Source organism: Lactuca virosa, chromosome 2 (assembly GCF_052849685.1).
Source record: "Lactuca virosa cultivar CGN04683 chromosome 2, Lactuca_virosa_CGN04683_v6, whole genome shotgun sequence".
NCBI lineage: Eukaryota > Viridiplantae > Streptophyta > Magnoliopsida > Asterales > Asteraceae > Lactuca > Lactuca virosa.
Window position 1 is genome coordinate 238,739,122 of NC_136427.1, and position 20,779 is coordinate 238,759,900.

The 20,779-nt window shown below is 32.7% G+C and overlaps 2 protein-coding genes and 1 pseudogene across 2 annotated transcripts; 2 read left to right on the forward strand and 1 right to left on the reverse strand.

The window, feature by feature from the left end:
* Nucleotides 1-297: 297 nt before the first annotated feature.
* On the forward strand, nucleotides 298-2,903 carry LOC145158332 (uncharacterized; annotated as a pseudogene).
* A 3,894-nt stretch (nucleotides 2,904-6,797) lies between these two features.
* On the reverse strand, nucleotides 6,798-8,187 carry LOC145156884 (uncharacterized). Its single transcript, XM_079076106.1, has one exon. It carries the CDS (start codon nucleotides 8,123-8,125, stop codon nucleotides 7,049-7,051), a length of 1,077 nt encoding a protein of 358 aa, XP_078932232.1. The 5' UTR covers nucleotides 8,126-8,187; the 3' UTR covers nucleotides 6,798-7,048.
* Nucleotides 8,188-20,005: 11,818 nt separating this feature from the next.
* Nucleotides 20,006-20,476, forward strand: LOC145158333 (uncharacterized). Its single transcript, XM_079077247.1, has one exon. It carries the CDS (start codon nucleotides 20,006-20,008, stop codon nucleotides 20,474-20,476), a length of 471 nt encoding a protein of 156 aa, XP_078933373.1.
* Nucleotides 20,477-20,779: the final 303 nt, after the last annotated feature.

Genomic DNA, 20,779 nt, shown 5'->3' on the forward strand with positions numbered 1-20,779 from the left:
GTTTTGGAGCTTTTGTACAGTTAACTTAACATTGATATTTGATGCCAACCTGAGTACCTGACTTGCTAGCATGTTTTAGTCAGAAAGCATTATTTTCAGAAATAATTTAGATTGTTTAGCATGTTTACTTGTTTATTATTGCTTAGGATTGTTTAGCATGTTCATTGTTTCTCTGTTAATATCTACTTTTCTTTTATGATTGTTTAGGATTGTTTAACATGTTTACTTGTTTAGGATTACTAATAATTTGATATAAATGTAACATTGGTTGTTTGTGTTTCTATTATAGTATAGATTATGAGCACTCCTGGTTCAAGTTCTAATCCATCCGAAGAAGCACAGTCGAATACTGTCCCATCTGGTTCACAAGCTTCTACTAAACCAAATGTTCGGGCAAAAAAGGATCCTGCTTGGAGGTATATTACTCAACTTGATGGTGGAGGCGGAAAAAAGGCATACTTTTGTACTTTTTGTAAAAAAAACGTATAACGGTGGAGGTATCAATAGAATGAAACAACACCTTGCTGGAGTGCCAAGTGCTATTTCAGCATGTCCGAGTTGTCCAGGAGATATAAAGTTTGTCATGAAAACTTCACTGAATGAAAATGCCCCAAAAACAAAAGAGAAACGTGCTAGTATGCTTAGTGATACTTCGGGGGTGAATGTAGATAACATGTATGATGTTGATGATGATGATGATGACGTTCAAGTACTCACCCAACAATCAACTCAAAAAAAGATGGAAAGAGAAAAGCTCCTCATACCTCCCAAACACAAACCGTGCCACCTTTTTTCAAACGAGGTATGCATGATCCTTCTCAACCATCGATTAAGGCAACATTGCAAAGTAAGGAAAGATGGCGTGATACGGATTTAGCTCTTGCTATGTGGTTTTATGATTCTTGTATACCTATGAATGCCGTGAATTCTCCCTTTTTCCAAATAGCAATGAGCAAAGTCGCTAGTATGGGTCATGGATACACGGGGCCTTCATATCATGCTATGTGTGTCACGTTGTTGAAAGATGCGAAACAGTCTGTACAACTTATAGTTGATTCTTATAGACGTTACTGGGCAGAAAATGGTTGTACAGTTATGGGTGATGGGTAGCGGGATACAAGACAAAGACTCCTTATCAATTTTATGGTGTATTGTGCAAAAGGGATATCATTCATCAAATCAGTTGATGCATCGGATATTGAGAGTAATGCCCAAACATTATGCAACTTGTTTAGTGAGATTGTTGAGATTATTGGTCGTCAGAATGTCATTCATTTAGTTACTGATAATGCTGTAAACTATAAGGCTGCAGGAAGATTGTCATGTGAGAAGTATCCGTCCATTGTTTGGTCTCCTTGTGCAGCTCACCGTATGAACTTGATTATGAAGGACATGTCGGAGATGCATGAAGTCACTGATTTGGTTACACTTGCATCGAGGGTTACAGTTATTGTTTATAACCACAAATGGCCATTAAATTGGTTAAGAAGACCAGGTTGGACAGAGATTATTCATCCGGGTGCCACTCATTTTGGTACTGCATTTATTGCATTGAAGAGTTTGTGTGATCACAAACATGATTTGCAAGCTATGGTCACCTCCTCGGATTATAAAAAAGTGATTATATTAGAAAAAGCAAAAGAAGTTAAGCTTATCATATTGAATGAAAGTTTTTGGAATAATTGTGCTATCATAGTAAAGGTGATGACTCCAATGTTGAGACTTTTACGGATTTGTAATTCGGATGAGAAGTCTGCTTTAGGTATTTTTTTTTATATTCTTTAATGATGTTTACAAATATATTATTATTTTTATTATTTTAATTGATGTTTTTTTTTCTTTTTTTTAGGTTATGTATACGAAGGGATGTATAGGGCAAAAAAAGGAATTAAGAAACTTTTTCGCAACAACAGAGAGTTATACACCCCGTATACTAACATCATTAAAAATCGGTGGGATAGGATGTTGCGTAAGAGTCTTCATGCTGCTGCTTATTGGTTGAATCCAATCTTTCAATATGATCAATAAATTTTTTCTAAGAAACCAGAGGTGGTTAGGGGGAGGGGGGGGGGGGTAATGGATATGATTGAGCGTTATAGTAGTGCTGGTACTGTGGATGGTCTAACTCTCATGGACCAACTAAAGTTGTTTCGTGAGCATGAAGGTAGTTTTGGTAGAAAACTTGCTTTCGCTTCTCGCAATACTACTCGTCCAGGTAACTTTTTTTTTCAACTTTTTGTTAATAGCGAATGATAGTAAAAATATTATAATAATATTTTGTTATTTTCCATTAGATGAATGGTGGAAATTACATGTTGGAGATGCTCCGGAATTGCAAAAATTTGCAATTCGAATTTTAAGCCAAACTGCTTCTTATTCCGGGTGTGAAAGGAATTGGAGTGTCTTTGAGAGAATCCACACTAAAAGACTTAATGACCTTGTTTATGTTCATTATAATTTGCGTCTACAAAATAGGTAATGTATACTTTCAAACTTTCTTTTTTCATTTTCTTTATTTATGTGTAAAAGTATATTAATATTTTTCTCTAGGCTCAAGGATTACAAAAAGTCTTATGATCCGATCGATTATGAAAGTATTGATAAAATCGAGTTTTGGGTGGTTGATGAAATACCGGAAGGTGAACTAAGTTATAATGAATTGGAAAATATGGTTGAAGAAGAACCACCAAACTACAATGAATCAACGATGTTTGAATCCCAAGTTTCTCAATGTTAGTATTTTATGTTATTCTATCAATATTTTGTTATTCTTCTATTTGAGTTTAAGTTTTGCTAAAATTGAATTTGTATTTGGTATTGAAGATGATGAAGAAGATGATGATGGAGTTGCGTTAGAAGAAATTGACATGGATTCCTTTAGAAGAAAATTAAATTGTGATTGAAGTTTGCATTTTGATACATTTCATGGTATTTTGATGTTTATGTTGTGAACTTTGTTTTTTTTGAAGACTAGAATCAAGATGTGGTGAATTAATTTCATGGTATTTTGTATATTTGGTACTTTGATTTAATGTTGAAAACTAATGTTTATTGATATTTTTGGTTTAAAGTTTATTTTTGTATTTTTTTGGAATATTTTAAAATTTTAAATACAATAATGATGTAATAATGACGTCATCCGGTTTTTTGGATCGGTCCGACCGGTTGATCAACCGGTTGACCCATCGACCCGATATGGCGGCCGGTTCGATGTCCGTTCCGGTTTTCAAAACATTGACCCTACCCTAAGCCCTTCATCAGAAAATAATAGGAAATAAGGCTAAACCAAACATTATCCGGCGATAAAATCTTAGTTATGTACAACTATGATGCACACACTAAGCAACTACATCAATGATGCCAATTTCATCTAACATACAAGAAATCCTCCTAGGCTATCAGGCATCATACATCGGGAAATTCTATCATGCAATTCCTAAAGATCCCTAGCCTACCACTAGCATGCAGCCCTATCATATTCATCAATAAAAAATAATAGTGTGGGTAACTTGGGGGTAAACTTGCTTGCTCTGGCTGATCGTACACATCTCATCCTTCCTTGGTTACTTTTGAAAATAATTCAGAAAACAATTTTAAAACAATTTTGAAACAAATTTTGAAAACAATTTTGAAAACTTTTACAGATCCTTAGCTTGAGACTGGATTCACACGTCTGCTTATCCAATTCACTCAAACCAGGGCTTTGTAACATCCCAAAAATCATAGAAAAATTATTATTTTTCAAAATCAACCCAATGACCATAATTGTTTACAAAACATTGTTTCAAAAGTGATAGTAAAAAATCAGAATATCCCAAAATTCAAATAACATAAACTCTGAAGGATGTGCACGATAGCGCCTTCGCCTTGCCCCGATCATCTGAAGAACCTGAAACCATAACAAACAACTGTAAGCACGAAGCTTAGTGAGTTCCCCCAAAGTATCACGACACAAACATATAACCAAATAGATATCGGGTCCACAACCTCGTGGTTCACGCACATAGCAATAAAGCCTCAACCCGAGCCTTCAGCATGATTGGACCGCCTCGCAGGCCTATAGACTATCTAGACTGCTCTCAGAGCCTTCGGTCTGACTGGACCGCCTCACATGCCTTCAGTCAATTTGGGCCGTCCTGGGTGTCTTGGCCTTCAACACCAGCTAGTCTTCCTCAACCCAACAAACCATAACATGTTGACATGTACATAAAAGATAACATATAACCAGTTAACAAACCACAGGCAGATCTACAGATCACTACCGCATAGCAACATCCTATATACCAGGACACAGATCTAATAGATCACTACACCATAACAACATCCTCTATACCAGGATACATAAACTAATGGCCCGTAACTAGTGCCTTCGACCTACAAGAACAACGAGGAAACTCACCTCTCAGTCCGAACAAATAGTTGAATAGGTCTCTGCTCCGAATATAAGCTCTACCCATCACCTTCAAATGTTGTCAAATGATGTTGTTATTCTAGATCCAAAGTGTTCCACTTCTCCAAGATGATCTTCCCTTCTTTCTCCCTCCTTCAAGATCACCAAAACACACTCAAAGGCTCAAAAATGCTCTCAAACGGATTAGGGTTTACAAAGTGGTCGAAATGGAGTTGGAGGATGATGAAAGGAAGAAGATATGGGAGTTAAAGATGTTTAAATAGGGTCCAACCCCTAAAAATTAAAGTTTGCACCCTGGCCACTTATGCCCAGTTCCTGGAGGAACGCCTAGAGTTCCCATGATTAGCCCAAAAATTACGAAAATGCCATTATGGACCAATTTTTTAATTAACTCTCATCCAAGGGGTTAAAAGGTAAATATTGAAAAATCCAGATGTTACACCCCACCTCACCCACCCCCATCTTCTTCTTCCACAAAATTCTTCTTGTTGTTGTTCCTCGCCTGCACCACAAATCTCTTATTGTTGTTGTTACTCACCTGCACCACAAAGACAATTCCATATATGTTTGTGATATAAACAAGATTGTACAAGAATAATTAATTGAAAATTGTGGGTAATGGTAAAGATTAAGGAGCATCACAGAGTGAAATTGGTAACGAGAGAAGAGGATGAATAAGATCAAAACACCCAAATTCAAAGCTTTTTATACGAAGATTATAAAAACACCCAAAAGCACAAAAAGTGAATTCCTTTAAATCAAACAATTGAAATCTAATACTTAGGAGATTGGCCAAATTCCATACACCCAAACATCATTAAGTCAACCAACATAATCATTGCCAGTTCTCCATGATCTTGGACCTTTGAAAAACCTTTTCCACTTTTCACAGTCGTCCTTTTCATTTTCTTTTTAAGGGTGATTATCTCATTAATCATGACAGAGATATAGTAGTAAGAGAGAACAAGAATGGTTGTAGGAGAAGGTGTTTTAAAAGAATTCACCATTGCAGATCTGGAATGATGCCTAGAATAATTCAAGTTTTTTTCCTGTGGTATCCAATCGACGTTAAATAAAGAAGATTGGAGTTTTTGATACTGATGTTTGGTCAGAGAGCAAGAACTTTGACAACATTGGAATGGGAGCAGTCCCTAGCACGTCGATAAATGTCGGAGATGAAGTGGATTTGACAGAATACGATTTCTTGTGACTTTTTGTATGAAGTGTGGTGGTGGTATATATCTAAGATTTTAAGGGAGGTGACCGGAGATCTGACATGAGATGACAGAGATAGAAATGGCAGAGCATATATGGGCGATGATGGGGTGGTTAAAGGCGGTGGACGGTGGTGACTGGTGGTGGATAGTGGATGGTGGTTTGAGACATTAGTTCTTGAGTAAGGTGTTTTTTTTTTTTTTTTTTTTTTTTTTTTTTTTTTTTTTTTTTTTTTTGAGAGAGAGAGGTGGTCCCCACTTCCCATATTAATTATTAATAAAACATTAAATTAAATAGAAAAATATAAAAAATGTATTAGGAGGGCATTTTAGTCTCTTTTCAATTTTCCGAGGGACCGGAATCACAAGCAAACTAGCTCAAAAGGACCATGAAGCCCAAAAAGTCGATGTTTAGACTAAACCTCAGAAAAAATGCATACCATAAAGATCATTTTTGCAGTTTTGTCAAAAAAAATATTTTGATTTCATAAGCTTTTCTTTAATTTCTCTAAGTAGATTATAGACATAGGATTTAATCCACCATTGAAAGTGGCAATGACAAGGAAATTGCATATTAATTGGTTCGAGAAATACCTTTAAACACCAGGATGGAAATTGTTGAAGATGGCGATTTGAAAAAACTACTGACTATGACAAACTTTGGCGACGACGAAGCCCGATTGGCAGCAATGAAGATGACTTTGTGTTTTTGGTGACTATTTTGCATTTGTGATATCCTCCGATAGTTTGATTCATGTATTCCTAAATGGGAGAATTACAGCTAGGGTAATTATGGATATTTCTGATTATCTTATAATAATAATAATTAAAAATAAATGATTATAAAAATATTAAAAGTAGTATTTGGACAAATATGATATTTTAAAAGCTTATTAAGGGTATGTATGAAATTTAGAAATTAGAATAGAGAAATATGATATTTTACAATTTTATAAGGATGTATACAAAATTCTCCCTTAAAAATGTTACCTTGGTAGGCTTCTATAGCATGTAAGAGTTACTTGTTACATTTATAAAAATTTAAGGTCTAATTTAACAAAGACTCAATTGTGACCAAACCAAAACTTGGATTGTCAATTTTATCATTAGTCTTTTCTAAAAATATATCATCCTAAACCTTCATATTAAATTATGAACTAATGGATACTCCATGAAAATAGAAAAGAACATCTAGATGCCCAATAAAACAGTGAACTTCATACAAAGTCTAACCAAAAGACAACACTCGAAAGTAGAGATAAAACAAATGTATGCAACTAACTAACGCCTCCTCAGCATGGATGAAGGTGGTGATGGAATGGCGGGTGTCACCATGTGAATGACAATAACGTTCAAGTAAATCACCCGTTAAACTGCACTGCACACTTCCAAGTAAAATAGCCAAAGCAAGACACAGGAAGACTCAACCATCTTCCCGGATGCAATTACCAGGCAACAGGTATCTGTACTTTTCTACATTACTCAACAGATACGAAGGAAGATGAACTGCAGAATACGAATGAGGAATTGGACCCATCTTCCCAATAAGCTCCCTGAAAGTGTACTCTTCAGGAAGCATATCGTACAAATCCGCACCATTACAAATCACATCCTGAATCCTTTTCGGGTCAAGATAATGAGAAAATCTCACTCTATCTGTATGACTATAAGCTTTCATCTTGAACAAAAAATCACTTATCTTCCTAAAACAAAAACTACAATGCCATCCCGAATCCGCCAACAGGTAATCACTCTGCCGATAATGAACGTATCTCGTTTTACCCTTTTGATACTGATGAACAGAAGCCCTCCAGCTTTTATGATCCAAATTAAACTCGAAAGAATACAAATAATTGTTCAAATTCAAATGAACAATCGGCGGTGGGCCATCGCACCATCTCAAAAGATCAATCGTATGAGCGCTAGGAATCTCGTCCACATCAGACATAATCAAAAGATCATCATCTTCAATCCCGGCGATTTTCAGAAGATGATCGAGACCTACCCTCTGATACGCCTCTTCGATAAACGGGTTTTCACCTTTTCTAAATCTCCCGCCGATTGTCCCGTAAGTCAACCTTGACTCGATAAAGTCAAACTTTTCTCGATTGATTGCGAAATTGAGGCGTTTGGGGATGCTTGTGAAGGTGGAGTTTGATTCGAGAAGAACGAATTGAGTTATGTAAGGGTAGATTTCTTTCCATCTGATTGTAAGCATGTCGACTTCGTTGCTAAATAAGACTGCATCGTATACCCTTCTTGGATAATCGCGAAGCTCCCAACCATGGAGTTTGCAGAGGGAAGCCATTGATACGTTTGCGTGATAGTAGTGAGGGATGTGGATGAAAGACTTGGGTGGTGACTGCCATAGAGGGCGGAGAAAGTAGGTGACTTTCTGGCCATGAAAGTAAATTCCGGCAACCGCAGATGGAAGTAACACGAGTAACACTATGAATGTCTTCAACTCCAAACTTTGGAAAATGCATCGGATTCTCGACATTTTGCTTGCCACCTGTACGTTACAAAGCCATGGAAGCAATTTCAATTTTCAAATGCCCTTTCTTTTCGTTTAAAATTTCATAATGCATCCAAATTCCAAAAATCAATTATTTAAATAGCAAACTACAGTCGCTTTAACCGCTTTAGGCATTTACATCAAGAAAAAACACATATTTGGCATTATACAAAAAAACTATATTTTTATGACTCAGAAAAAAGCTAAAAGAACCCCCTTTTTCCAATGCAAAAAAAAAAAAAAAAAAAAAAGTCTACTGAATGAACAAATAAAGAAAAGAAATAACATGAACATATGTCCAGTAACAAGAATCTAAAGATCAATCTTAAACACATTGTTACAATTCATAAAAAAACCTAAAATCCCGAATTCGAAAAAAAAACACCCATTTTTTTGAAGAAATTTGACGAATCCAGAAGATAATAACATACCTTACCACATAATCCATCACTCTTGTTGGAGGTTGATAAATCATCGGCAACCATGAGGTCTCAAATCAACAGCACATAAATATTAAATCTATAAAAAATGAAAATGCCGATTATGAGACCCCAACTTAAAAATCTTATGAATTTACAGAAACCCTGATCAAACCCTGTTTAGTGTTTTCGAATGCAAAAAATTTCCCCCAGTATCCGACCAAAGTATTAGGGGTTCATTCCTCGATAATCTTATTCAATCTTCCAGATTATTAGCCATTTGTTTCTTCATTGTCTAGATATAAGTTCTGTCTCTTTCTATATATATAGTGCAGTCTCGTTTTCCTCACGCTGTCTCCTAAAATCGAAATAGCCATCGAAATAAATCTAAAAGTCTCAAATAAAAAGCATAGGCTTTTCCCATGTGGAATTGTACTCGGTAGTCTACATGGACCTCTCTTACTTACCGTTCCATTTGTCACATGAGGAGTTTAGTTGAGAGATGGAGAAAGTCTAGGCTAACTACCGTGAGGTACGGGGTTGGAGATCGGTAACATAACGTGGAGTAGATTACGGTTTGCGTAAATTACATGAATGGTCCCTATGGTTTGGGGTAGTTTACATGCTAGGTCCTTAACTTATTTTTTTAACTCGGAAGGTACCTACTGTTTGTTTTTATTACACGTTTGATCCCTACTGTTTGTTTTTGTTACGCGTTTGGTCCCTGTCCTACAAAAAAAAATTATTATTTAAATAGGGAAAAATGGTGGTGTATGTAAGGTAAGGTGAGGGGTGAGATTAGAAGTGTGTTTATTTAAATAAACTAAAAAATCAAGAGCAAAATAGTTCATTTAAGTAAGATAGGGACCAAACACGTAATAAAAACAAACAGTAGGGACCTTCCGAGTTAAAAAAATAAGTTAGAGACCAAACGTGCAAATTAACCTAAACCATAGGGACCATTCGTGTAATTTACTTTTACAGTTATAATCTATGAGGGTTATATCATATGCAATTTCACTCTAATTTTTTATTTTATAATTTCTAAAAATTGCATTTACGATCCCTGAATTCGTTATCATTTAACAAGTTTTACAGAAATTTCCTTTGTTTTATCTTTTTCTTATTTTCTTATTTTCTTTATTTTTATTTAATTTTTTTAAATAAAAAACCATCAATTACCACCACTCACCACCACCAACCACCTGCCGCTAAAAAACCAACCATATATTTCAACTGTCATCAGCATTGTTGCCATCTTTTAAAAGCAACACCATGCAACCACCACCACTCACAATCACCATTTTCACTAACATCACTGTCATCATCACCACCACCACTAACCTCCTTCACACTATTATCACCAACGTTGTCAAACAGAAACATCTAAACTAAAAAATGAAAATCCTAACTCATAATCAAAACAAAAACACTAACTCACCACCACCATTTAAACTATACTACCCCTCCATCATCAATAGAATCATCGCCACTAAATGAAATTTTCTAAATCTAAAATCAAAACAAACAATGATAGATGAGAAATAGACCAAGAGAGGAAGATGGTGTTATAGTTGAGAGAGAGAGAGAGAGAGAGAGAGAGAGAGAGAGAGAGAGAGAGAGAGAGAGAGAGAGAGAGAGAGAGAGAGAAACGATGGTCAGAAGGAGGGCGTTGTCGTTGACATCAAATGTGACATCAAACATAATCTGGCTTAGGTGATGTTGTCGTTTGGAGCTGCTAAGCAATAAGACGAAGAGAAAGCGTGAAGCCTCAAAGCTTTAAGGCTTCTTTTATTTGATTTACAAAGATCGTCACTAAAGTTTAGTAATATGTTAAAATATCATAAATTACAAAAATAACAAAAATATGGTTATATTCGTAATTTTACAAGCATTTAAAGAAGGAAAATTGACCGTAACATTCTCAGAGGGGACCATGCGTGAAATTTACGAAACCCATGGGGATGATCTATATCAAAAACTCAAAATTAAACTAAAAATGCAGATAAATGTAAATCATAGGGACCAAAAATGTAAATTACACATAAATATTTGAATTATAACTAAAGGGCGGTTGATTAGTGGGGAACCTTTTGCTCACTCCCGGACTGCCCCCACGTACGAACGGAACGGGTGGTGGGTTGGTTTCTTTAAGAGTTTGAAAATTTTCAATTTAGGTCCTCTAACTTTATAATGTTCTACCTACTTACTAGTTCCTTATTAAGATTCGTAGCAATGCGATTACGGGTGCAAACGAACCAAACTACTCATAAGCTACTCATGATCAACTCGTCGAAAGCTCGACTCAACACCAATTTTAAATGAGTCTGAGTCGAACTCGAGCTTAATATTAACCTTGTTTACTAAACGAGCTCGAGTTCGAGCCTATGTTTCTAAGTTTGATTAGGCTTGCGAGTCTAAATGAGTCTATATATATATATATATATATATATATATATATATATATACACACACTATAATAAATAAAGATAATTTTGTCACATGTCAATCTCTAATGAGTTTTGACACTTATCATTTTATGATATTTTTTAAATAAATAATATCCATATGTTAATTTATGGTTTTTTTTTCAATTTTAAAATTAAAATGACACATAATACTTATACTTATATATGTAAACTATTAAATGTAATAAATATTATTCTAAATTGCTATTAATGTGTTTCTTATTTCAAAATTTTATTTTAAAAAATATTTATTATTTACATTTTAATATTTTGTTTTTTTTAATCAACCCGTATAATACACAGGTTTTACATCTAGAGTTGAGTCGAGCTCGAACCCGAGCTGAGCTTGTATAACTCTTTACGAGCTAGAGTTGAGCTTAGTAAAATAAAGCTCGAATCGAGCCTAACTTGAGCTCGAACCCGTATAACTTAAACGAGCCTGAGCAAAGCTCGAATCGAGCCTAACTATGGCTAACAAATAATCATTAAACAATTTTTATAACAATAACTACAATTGTACTTGTCGATTTTGTACAAAATAACTATCGTTTGCGAAGTGTAATTTTCATGTATTATATATATAGTTTAAATTACTATCCGTTACAAATTTATAGTCAATCTTTTTTTTGGTTTGTACCAAAATAATAGTCTATTTTTAAAAATAAATGATCATTTTACTAAAATACCTCTTATTATTACTTAATCAACTAGCACGAAATAACTACAAAGAAGAGTCAATTTTTTTCCTTACTTCGTCTTGTTTAGTACTCATTTGAACGGTTTGTTTTCCACTTTCAAATTGCAAATAGAAGTCATATTTTTTTTCCTCCATGCGGTTTTTTTCTAGTATTTGAATGGTTGTTTTTTATTTTTTTCACTTTCCAAATTGCAAAGAAAAGTTACATTTTATTTTTCTTGCCTTATGTTTTTTAGCACTAGAATGGTGTTTTATTTTTTCATTTTTCAAATTGCAAAATACAACATGCTTACGATTGGATAACAAAATGCTGAATTTTCGTTACATCCAACATGAAGTGGTGAAATCGTGTCTTTAATATATATATATATATATATATATATATATATATATATATATATATATATATATATATATATATATAGGGTTAGATTATTTTGTTTCTTACATCTATTGTGTGCCCGTAAGCACAATTCTGGACCGATAGATGAATAAAATCAGTGGTCATGATCTGAGGGTCTACGATATTACAATAGGGTAACATGTACCATATAATCACTAAAATTTAATTAAAAATGTATTTTAGACAATTAACTATATTTAAAAAAGAAAATTTTCGAAATTAAAGGGATAATTCTAATTGTTTTTTTTAAATTAATTCAATTTCAATTCTAATTTAGTTTGTAATCATAACTGATTATAACTTATTTTATTCTGTCCGAATACGATTCTATTAGAATAAAATTTTGTTATAATAACATTCTGTTAGAATAACAGTTTATGACATCCTTTTAAGAATACATAAATAAGAAGAACACTTGAATAAGTACATTATGAAACAATATACAAAATCGATTCTTGAACTAATAATATATCAAATAATTATATTTCATGATTGTGATACAAAAAGAATATTCTTGAATAATAACAACATTATGAAAGAATAACAAGTGTAATTCTTAAAAAACAAAAACATTCTTAAACTGTGAGTATGATCAATCTTCGATTCATTATTCACGTCATTCCTATAAGGTCTTCAAACCATTCCTATCACAAATGCAACAAAAACATCAAAATCAAAAAAAAAAAAAAAAAAACTATTCTGAAAGAATAATGTTGCTAAGATTCATTTTACACATTCTGGCGAAATACATTCTACTATAAGACACTCTTGTTCTCCATATTTTCTTTCTTTTCCACATGAATGACAAACTCTTCCAAACCTAAAAAGAAAAAAAAAATCATTAAAATCTAACAAAAACACTAATCTATTCTAAAATAATATTATTGATAAGATTTGTTTTATAAATTTTGGCAGAAAACATAAACTACATTCTGTTAGAATACAAACATTCTAAAAGAATGGATTTATATAAATAAATTCTGACAGAATACACATAATTTCATTCACACATCATACTCAACTTTCACATCATAATAGATTAATTTCTTCTAAAAAACAACACCAATTGGGTTTTTTTTTATACATTGCAGGAGAGAAAAAGTAAAAAACAAACATTAATGATATTATACTGAGAATTACAAGTTTAATAATGCATAGATTCTTCAAAATCTTGATATATATATTCTGGTAGAATACATAGAATATGGCAGAATACATGGGATGCTGATTGTAAAAATTACTAGAAAGTATGTTTTAAATATGGAATTAGTCAATTACCGAGAATTTGGCTTGAAACATCTCTTATGCTTTCTAACTATTGCAATTGAGAGATGAGATGATAAACTTTTCTGGTCACCAGTGCCATTGGACGTCTCCATTGCAAAAAAGGTCACTTCAGGTTCGATTTCGTGCAACACGGGGAGCATGCTATGTGCCCATTCTCACACTACAACTAAAAAAACATGTTATGATTAGTACAAGAGCATAGCAGTATTCAAATATTCAAATTTGAAAAGGGAAAGTATTAATTACCTGGTAGATTGGGGCGTACAATGGAGAAACTGCATTAGGGCAACGATAGTACTTCTTCAAGATGACTGGCCACTCAACGCAGTCAAACAAGAGATCCAAATCCGGGACCTTTCCACGATATTTTCGTAATCGGAATCAGAGTCGGACATGGAGACTTACGGGCGTCTAGCAAGCGTGTGGAAAGCAAGAGGCTAACGAACATAAAGATGAGGAAGAAGAGTAGTCGAACAGAGGATCTTGAAGTCGCTGTCATGATGGCAGATAATACTGGATGCCAGATCGTGTTTGAGAAATATATGTGAGAAATATATGTAGAATCGTTTTGATCTCGATCCCCAAACGGAATTGCTACTCCCTGCGTTGGTGTTTCATGGAGATGTGACGGTGGTGCTCGGGATCGATTTCTGGTGGAAAAGATGAACATAGGTATCGATGGTTTAAGGAAGTCGTCGTACTCTTTAGGGTTAGGGATGTTGGTTTTGTAGGGTTTAACTAATTATGGAGAGATTAATTGACTTATTTTTTTTTACCATAATTAGATATACTAAGTTTACCATTATACCCTTTTTAATTTATTTAATGATTTATTATTCCTGAATTCTCATTGGTGCATACATGTACACAATAGTTGCTAGAAACATTTGAACCTAGCGCTCTCTCTCTCTCTCTCTCTCTATATATATATATATATATATATATATATATATATATATATATATATATATATATATCATACTATATTATAAAGGAAGCATTTTTCCTTTCACCACATTCATTTGAAACTCCCATGACTTTTCAATTTCTTTCTAATAATAATTATAAGTTAATTAATAAGGTTAAATAAATATCAAACCTAAAGTGTAATCATATATAAACTAAATTTCAATATTAAAATAATATATTTACTTCTATTTATAAAGTTATGTTTTTTAACTTTTACCATATTATACTTAATTTATTAGTTTTAATATATTGTTGGATGTAAACCATTATCATTTTAAATATACAATTTTGGATCAATTTGTATAAAATACTTAAATTATTAATTTAAATATAACATTACATGGTCAACTTAAATATAAATTTTAGTTTAACTGAAAAAATCTAAAAAATATTTTGTAAATACTATATTATAAAGGAAGCATTTTCCTTTCACCACATTCATTTGAAACTCACATGCATTTTTCGTTTCACCACATTAATTTGAAACTCCCATGACTTTTCAATTTCTTTCTAATAATAAGTATAAGTTGATTAATAAGGTTAAATAAATATCAAACCTAAAGTGTAATCATATATAAACTAAATTTCAATATTAAAACAATATCTTTACTTCTACTTATAAAGTTATGTTTTTTAACTTTTACCATATTATACTTATTTTATTAGTTTTAATATATTGTTGGATGTAAACCATTATCATTTTAAAGATACAATTTTGGATCAATTTGTATAAAATACTTAAATTATTAATTTAAATATAACATTACATGGTCAACTTAAATATAAATTTTAGTTTAACTTAAAGAATCTAAAAAATATTTTGCAAATTGTTAAAAGTGATAAATTGCAGTGTCTTTCTAATAATGATTATAAGTTGGTTAATAATGTTAAATAAAGATCAAACCTAAAGTGTAATCATAAATAAACTAAATTTCAATTTTAAAATAATATATTTACTTCTACTTATAATGTTATGTCTTTAACTTTTAACATATTATTGCTTAATTTATTAGATTTAAAATGTTGTTGTATATAACCATTATCAGTTTAGAGTTACAACTTTTGAACAGTTTAGAAAAAAAATACTTAAACTGTTAATTTAAATATAACATTACATTGTCATCTTAAATATAAGTTCCACTTAAAAAACCAAAGAATATTTTGCAAATAGTTAAAAGTGATAAATTGTAGTGATAAATGCAAAAAATAAATTGTAATCTCTATTTAACTAAAATATTTCCTAAAGATATTTTTATAATCGTTAAAAGTTTTCAAATAAGTAGCTTAAAATAACTTACAATAACAATAGTTAAAACCAACTCTATATAAATGATTATATTGTTAACTTTAAAATCAAAAAACAATGTTTGATGTTTTAAATAATTATAATGATAGAAATTAAAACATTAAACAAATTAATTTTAAAAAATTAATTAACAATAACAACAACTATAAATAAGATTAAACCATATATTATATTTAATTTTATTCATGTATAACTCGCGAGTAGAAGTCATTCAAACGATTGAGATTATGCAGTTATAATAGATGTATATATTATCATATAATTCAAAATAATCAATATACTATATCAATTTAGTATATGAATTATTATATCAAATTTAACAACAACGTTATTGTTATATTTAAAAAAACATATATTTGTAAAGACTTCAACTATATAGGTGTTTCTGCGCAACGCGCGGGCATTCACCTAGTATATATATATATATATATATATATATATATATATATATATAGAGAGAGAGAGAGAGAGATAGATAGATAGATAGATAGATAGATAGATAGAGAATGTTAGTTCCATGTTGTAGCCGAAAATGTAAAATTGTCATTTTATTTAATAAATTTAGTGATAATTAATGTTTCCTTTATAACGACTCAAAAACAATACTAATTTTTTTTTATTTAAAAACCATTAATTTTCATTCATTGTTTGTATCAAAAGTCATCATTCATTACAATATCCCAAAACATCAGAGTACAAATACATCAAGTGCGGAAATCATGTGGAGAGGATGTTAAGCCATCACGTCAGACCCTTCCTTTTTGAACTGGAAGCACCTGAAACCATAAACTGTAAGCATAAAGCTTAGTGAGCATCCCAAATTACCACAAACAGCATAAATATAATATAACAGCATGAGGCCTGTGTCAAGTCCTTATCAACCCAAAATAACAACATGTAGCTGTGTCGGGTTCGAATCAACCCCCGGGTGCGTATCAACCCCGAGTCTGTAATGACTCTGAACCCATATAGCTAAATACATAAATCATACAAGCACAACAAATAGAATCATATGATAACATACAGTTCTACTCATACAATATAGTGGGTCGGCCTTGGTGCCTTCGGCTCACTCAAGATGGTAAGAAGACTCACCTCACATACTTACAAAAAGTTGAACTGACACGCTGCTATGAAACCCACGCTACTGATCACCTTTATGAATAACAATAACCAAAATTCAGACTACCATTCAATTGTCTAAAATACCCTTAGGTCAAACCCTAGTCAAAATCCAGGTCAAAGTCAACCAAGTCAACCGGGTTGACTCAGTCAGTATGCGGGGCGTACTCCTCTTGTATGTGGGGCGTACTTCGCAGTTGACCGAGGATCGGGAAGCTAACCTTGTACTCGCAGCGTACCCCTCGGTACGCCCTGCGTACACGACTGCTTACCACCCCTCTTATTAAGTGCTTAATCCTTTAAGCACTTACGTCCAAACTTCACATCTAGGCAACACAAGATGTTCTAAACCATAAAGTTTTTAACTTTAAGGTCTAGCATGGCCATTAAGTCATTAAATCCAAAAACCCTAGTCTCTTAACCCATTAAGACCATCTAACACTTGCATGGAGGGAAACTAGGGACCAAAAACCCAACTTTATGATTTAACACCCCTTAAAACCTCTGAAAGGACAACTAAAATGTCTTGGAGTACCTTCTACTGACAAAGACCAAGTTTGGGACAAAAAAGGAAACAATTTGAGCAAAAGCTAGATCCATAAGATTGCTACGTCAAGGTTGAGACGTTTTATCTCCACAAGGTGCACAAGGGGGACAAGATTTTGGATCTAAAGCCTTGAGTGAAACACCACCACCTCAATGCTCTTCCTTCTACTCCAAAAGCTCCAAATGGCACCAAAAATGGCTCTACAAGCTTCACAATGCACAAACACTCTTTTGGGTTTAGAAATGAGGAGGGAGGCAAAAGGTTAGAAGGGGCATGAGGCCATAAATGTGTTTAAATAGGGTCCAAACCCTGAAATTTAGGGTTTGCACCCTGCCTGCATACGTCCGGCATACCAGCGTACGCGCAACGTTCTTAGGCGATCCGAAAACTCCGGAATTACGAAATTGCCACCAGGGACTAAACTTGCAAATTAAACATAACTCAATGGTTAAAACGAATACATGAATAATAGGTGTTACATCCTTAATCCATATTTTTTGCTATGTGGACAATAATTTTGGAACGGAAGGAATAACATTTATTTATATTTGTAAAATAGACAAAATCTTCTATTTAGACTGAATGTATATTTATACGATAATAGTATTCTATTTAGATTTGCTACTTTCAACCTACAATAAAATATGATTATAAAAGATTATTTTTGCTGTACAAACTAAAAAAAATATTAAAAAAGTTGTTTCATATATTTTATAACTTTAGCTGTTGTATTTAATAGAAAATATAATCTCCTTGGGCAAATTTGCTTCTTATTTTAAAAAATTAAATAAATTTAAAGAATTGTAAATTATTAATTTACTTAAGTGGAAACATGTTTTTTAAAAACCACTCATGAAAATCACAAAAAACATTAAAATCAACTTTATAGTTATAACAGTATTTTACGAAATTTTGGTTTTTAAAATAGAAAGGTTAATGAAATGTTTAACACCACATAAGTTAAATTTCTATTTTAGGTTATTGAACGGTTTAAACCCCTCGAAATATACATTAATAGGTATAATCACAAGTAAGTGATGTCTAGTCTAAGTGGGTTGATGCATTTGGTTTTATATCCACGTGGGACGTGAGATTGGGAGTTCGATTTTCTTAAACTACCTCTTTTGGTGCCACATATAAAGATTTTTTCACTGGAAATCTATATGTATGCTGGGTTTGCCTTGTAAAGGAGTTCGAACCTGGTGTGCTCATTGAAATATTGCAAGTATGCTTCCATTTAATTCGTTTGTCGTTTAAAAAAATGTATAATCACAAAAGTCACCATTTTTTTAGTTAGATATCAAAAAACATAAGAAAAGAAATTACGCAAATAACCATAGAGTTCAAAATAATATTCATACTTCATTAAGATTTTAACTATGTTTTTCTCACAAAAAACAAATTTGAAAATAATTTTAATATGAATTTACAAAGTTAGTTTGAGTTTTTGAACTTGCCAAAATAATTAAACTTTTATCTGGTTTTTGACATATTCAGTGTGTCGTTTTTATGATATCAAATGCACAACTTGTTCCAACTTCCAAATTCCCTTAGATGACATGGAAGATAATATATTGATATGGAATACCATATAATCGAATTCTAAATTGCACATATATCTTTGGCATACAATGTGTAGATTGTAGAATCACGTTTTTACTAATCGAGTCGTTATCAAACCAATAGTTGCCATCGAGTAAAGAAGACGTACACAAAGAAGTTGCATGGGAATAACATGTAACATGTGGTATACAATAATTGCCTTGTGGGTTGGTGAAACTCAATCTTAAAGAATGAAAAGTCCTAAACCGAGCCTTGTGGGTATGTTATTACATATGATTTAGCTAATAGTTTTTTTCCTGTAGAAAAACCAAAAACCAATCTGTAAATTGTCATCATCGAGTCGTCATCAACACAATAATAAGTTGCCTGAAATGACCTAAAATTTAAAGATGGTAGAGAAATGAATATAGGTCCATGAAAGGGATTCAACTCCGTTGGGTTGTAGAGCAAAGACCGTTTAGGGTTTCAATTAGTAGATGTGATTACCTCTACGATCATCTTCATTCTTGTTGGTTTGATGATAAAGCGAACAAAAACAACCAGATATTTTACGAAAACAATACTAAAAACTAATTAAATTTCAATTGAAAAAAAGTATATTGCCATGAGTTTCGAACAATTTCTTCCTATGATTTTCAAAGAAGTTCTTCATTGTGTATGAGTTTCGAACTAAAATAGTATATTATCTGATTCTATAATTTAGAAAAAAACAGGTACATCATGAAATAGGCATACTTGCTTTTTGAAGGGTATATATAATAGTTAAATTAACAAAATTGTACTCGTTAGCATGAGTTTCAAATATGTTTTTTGTGGTTTATGGTTTTCGAACAAAACTATACTCGTTAGCATGAGTTTCAAATATGGTGTATTTTTAGATAGTCCATTGGTATTTGAGGCCTTTATGTGATAGAACCCCATTGTATTTGTATAAATTCTGATCTTAATGGAAGATTATGTTTTATGGGAAAATACTCGATTTCATGGCATCAGAGCGGTAAAAATATTGCTTCGTAATTAACCCTAGTCGCATCCTTGCTTCTCTAATCATCTTCTTTAATCATTCCTTTGATCGATCTTCATCATGTCTACTCATAATCTCATAGAAAAGCCTTCATCTACAATAAACATCAAGCATGTTTTTCCTATTGTTCTCAAACTCAATCAGATGAACTATGCCATATGGCGTGAGTTATTCGAGATTCACTGCATTGGTTATGGGGTGGTAGATCATCTTACACCACCGGTTTTGCCATCATCTTCTTTTGCAGAAAAACCTATTGAAAACGCCATACCCATCACGAAAACACCTACATGGCAATGTAATGATTCTATTGTCAAATCTTGGATTTATGGTACTCTTTCTTTACCTCTTCTTCATCTCATATTCAGAAAGCAAACTCCAGCACGTGAAGTTTGGGAGACTATTGAAAATACATTACGTGATAACAAGAACAACAAAGTGATGCATCTTGACAATGAGCTCCGAAATATTTATGTTGGTGATTCCTCCATGGTTGATTATTGCAATCGTGTCAAGTCCCTAGCAGATTGAATTGTGAACATGGATGCAAAAGTTTCTGAGATAAATCTTATCTCTTATATGTTGAATGGACTTTCTGCAAAATATCGCCACATTGCTACCACCATTCAACACCAACGCCATGTCCCATCGTTTTGGGACACACGATCCATGTTAGTGCTTAAAGACCAACAACTTGTTCAAGAAGAAAGTCGGTCCTCTTCTATTTCTCATTCCGATCACACATCATCACCCACCGTTCTAACTGTCGACTCCTTATAGCAAAATAACAATCGCAGAGGGTTTCGTGGTGGACGGAGTGAACGCAATTACAAG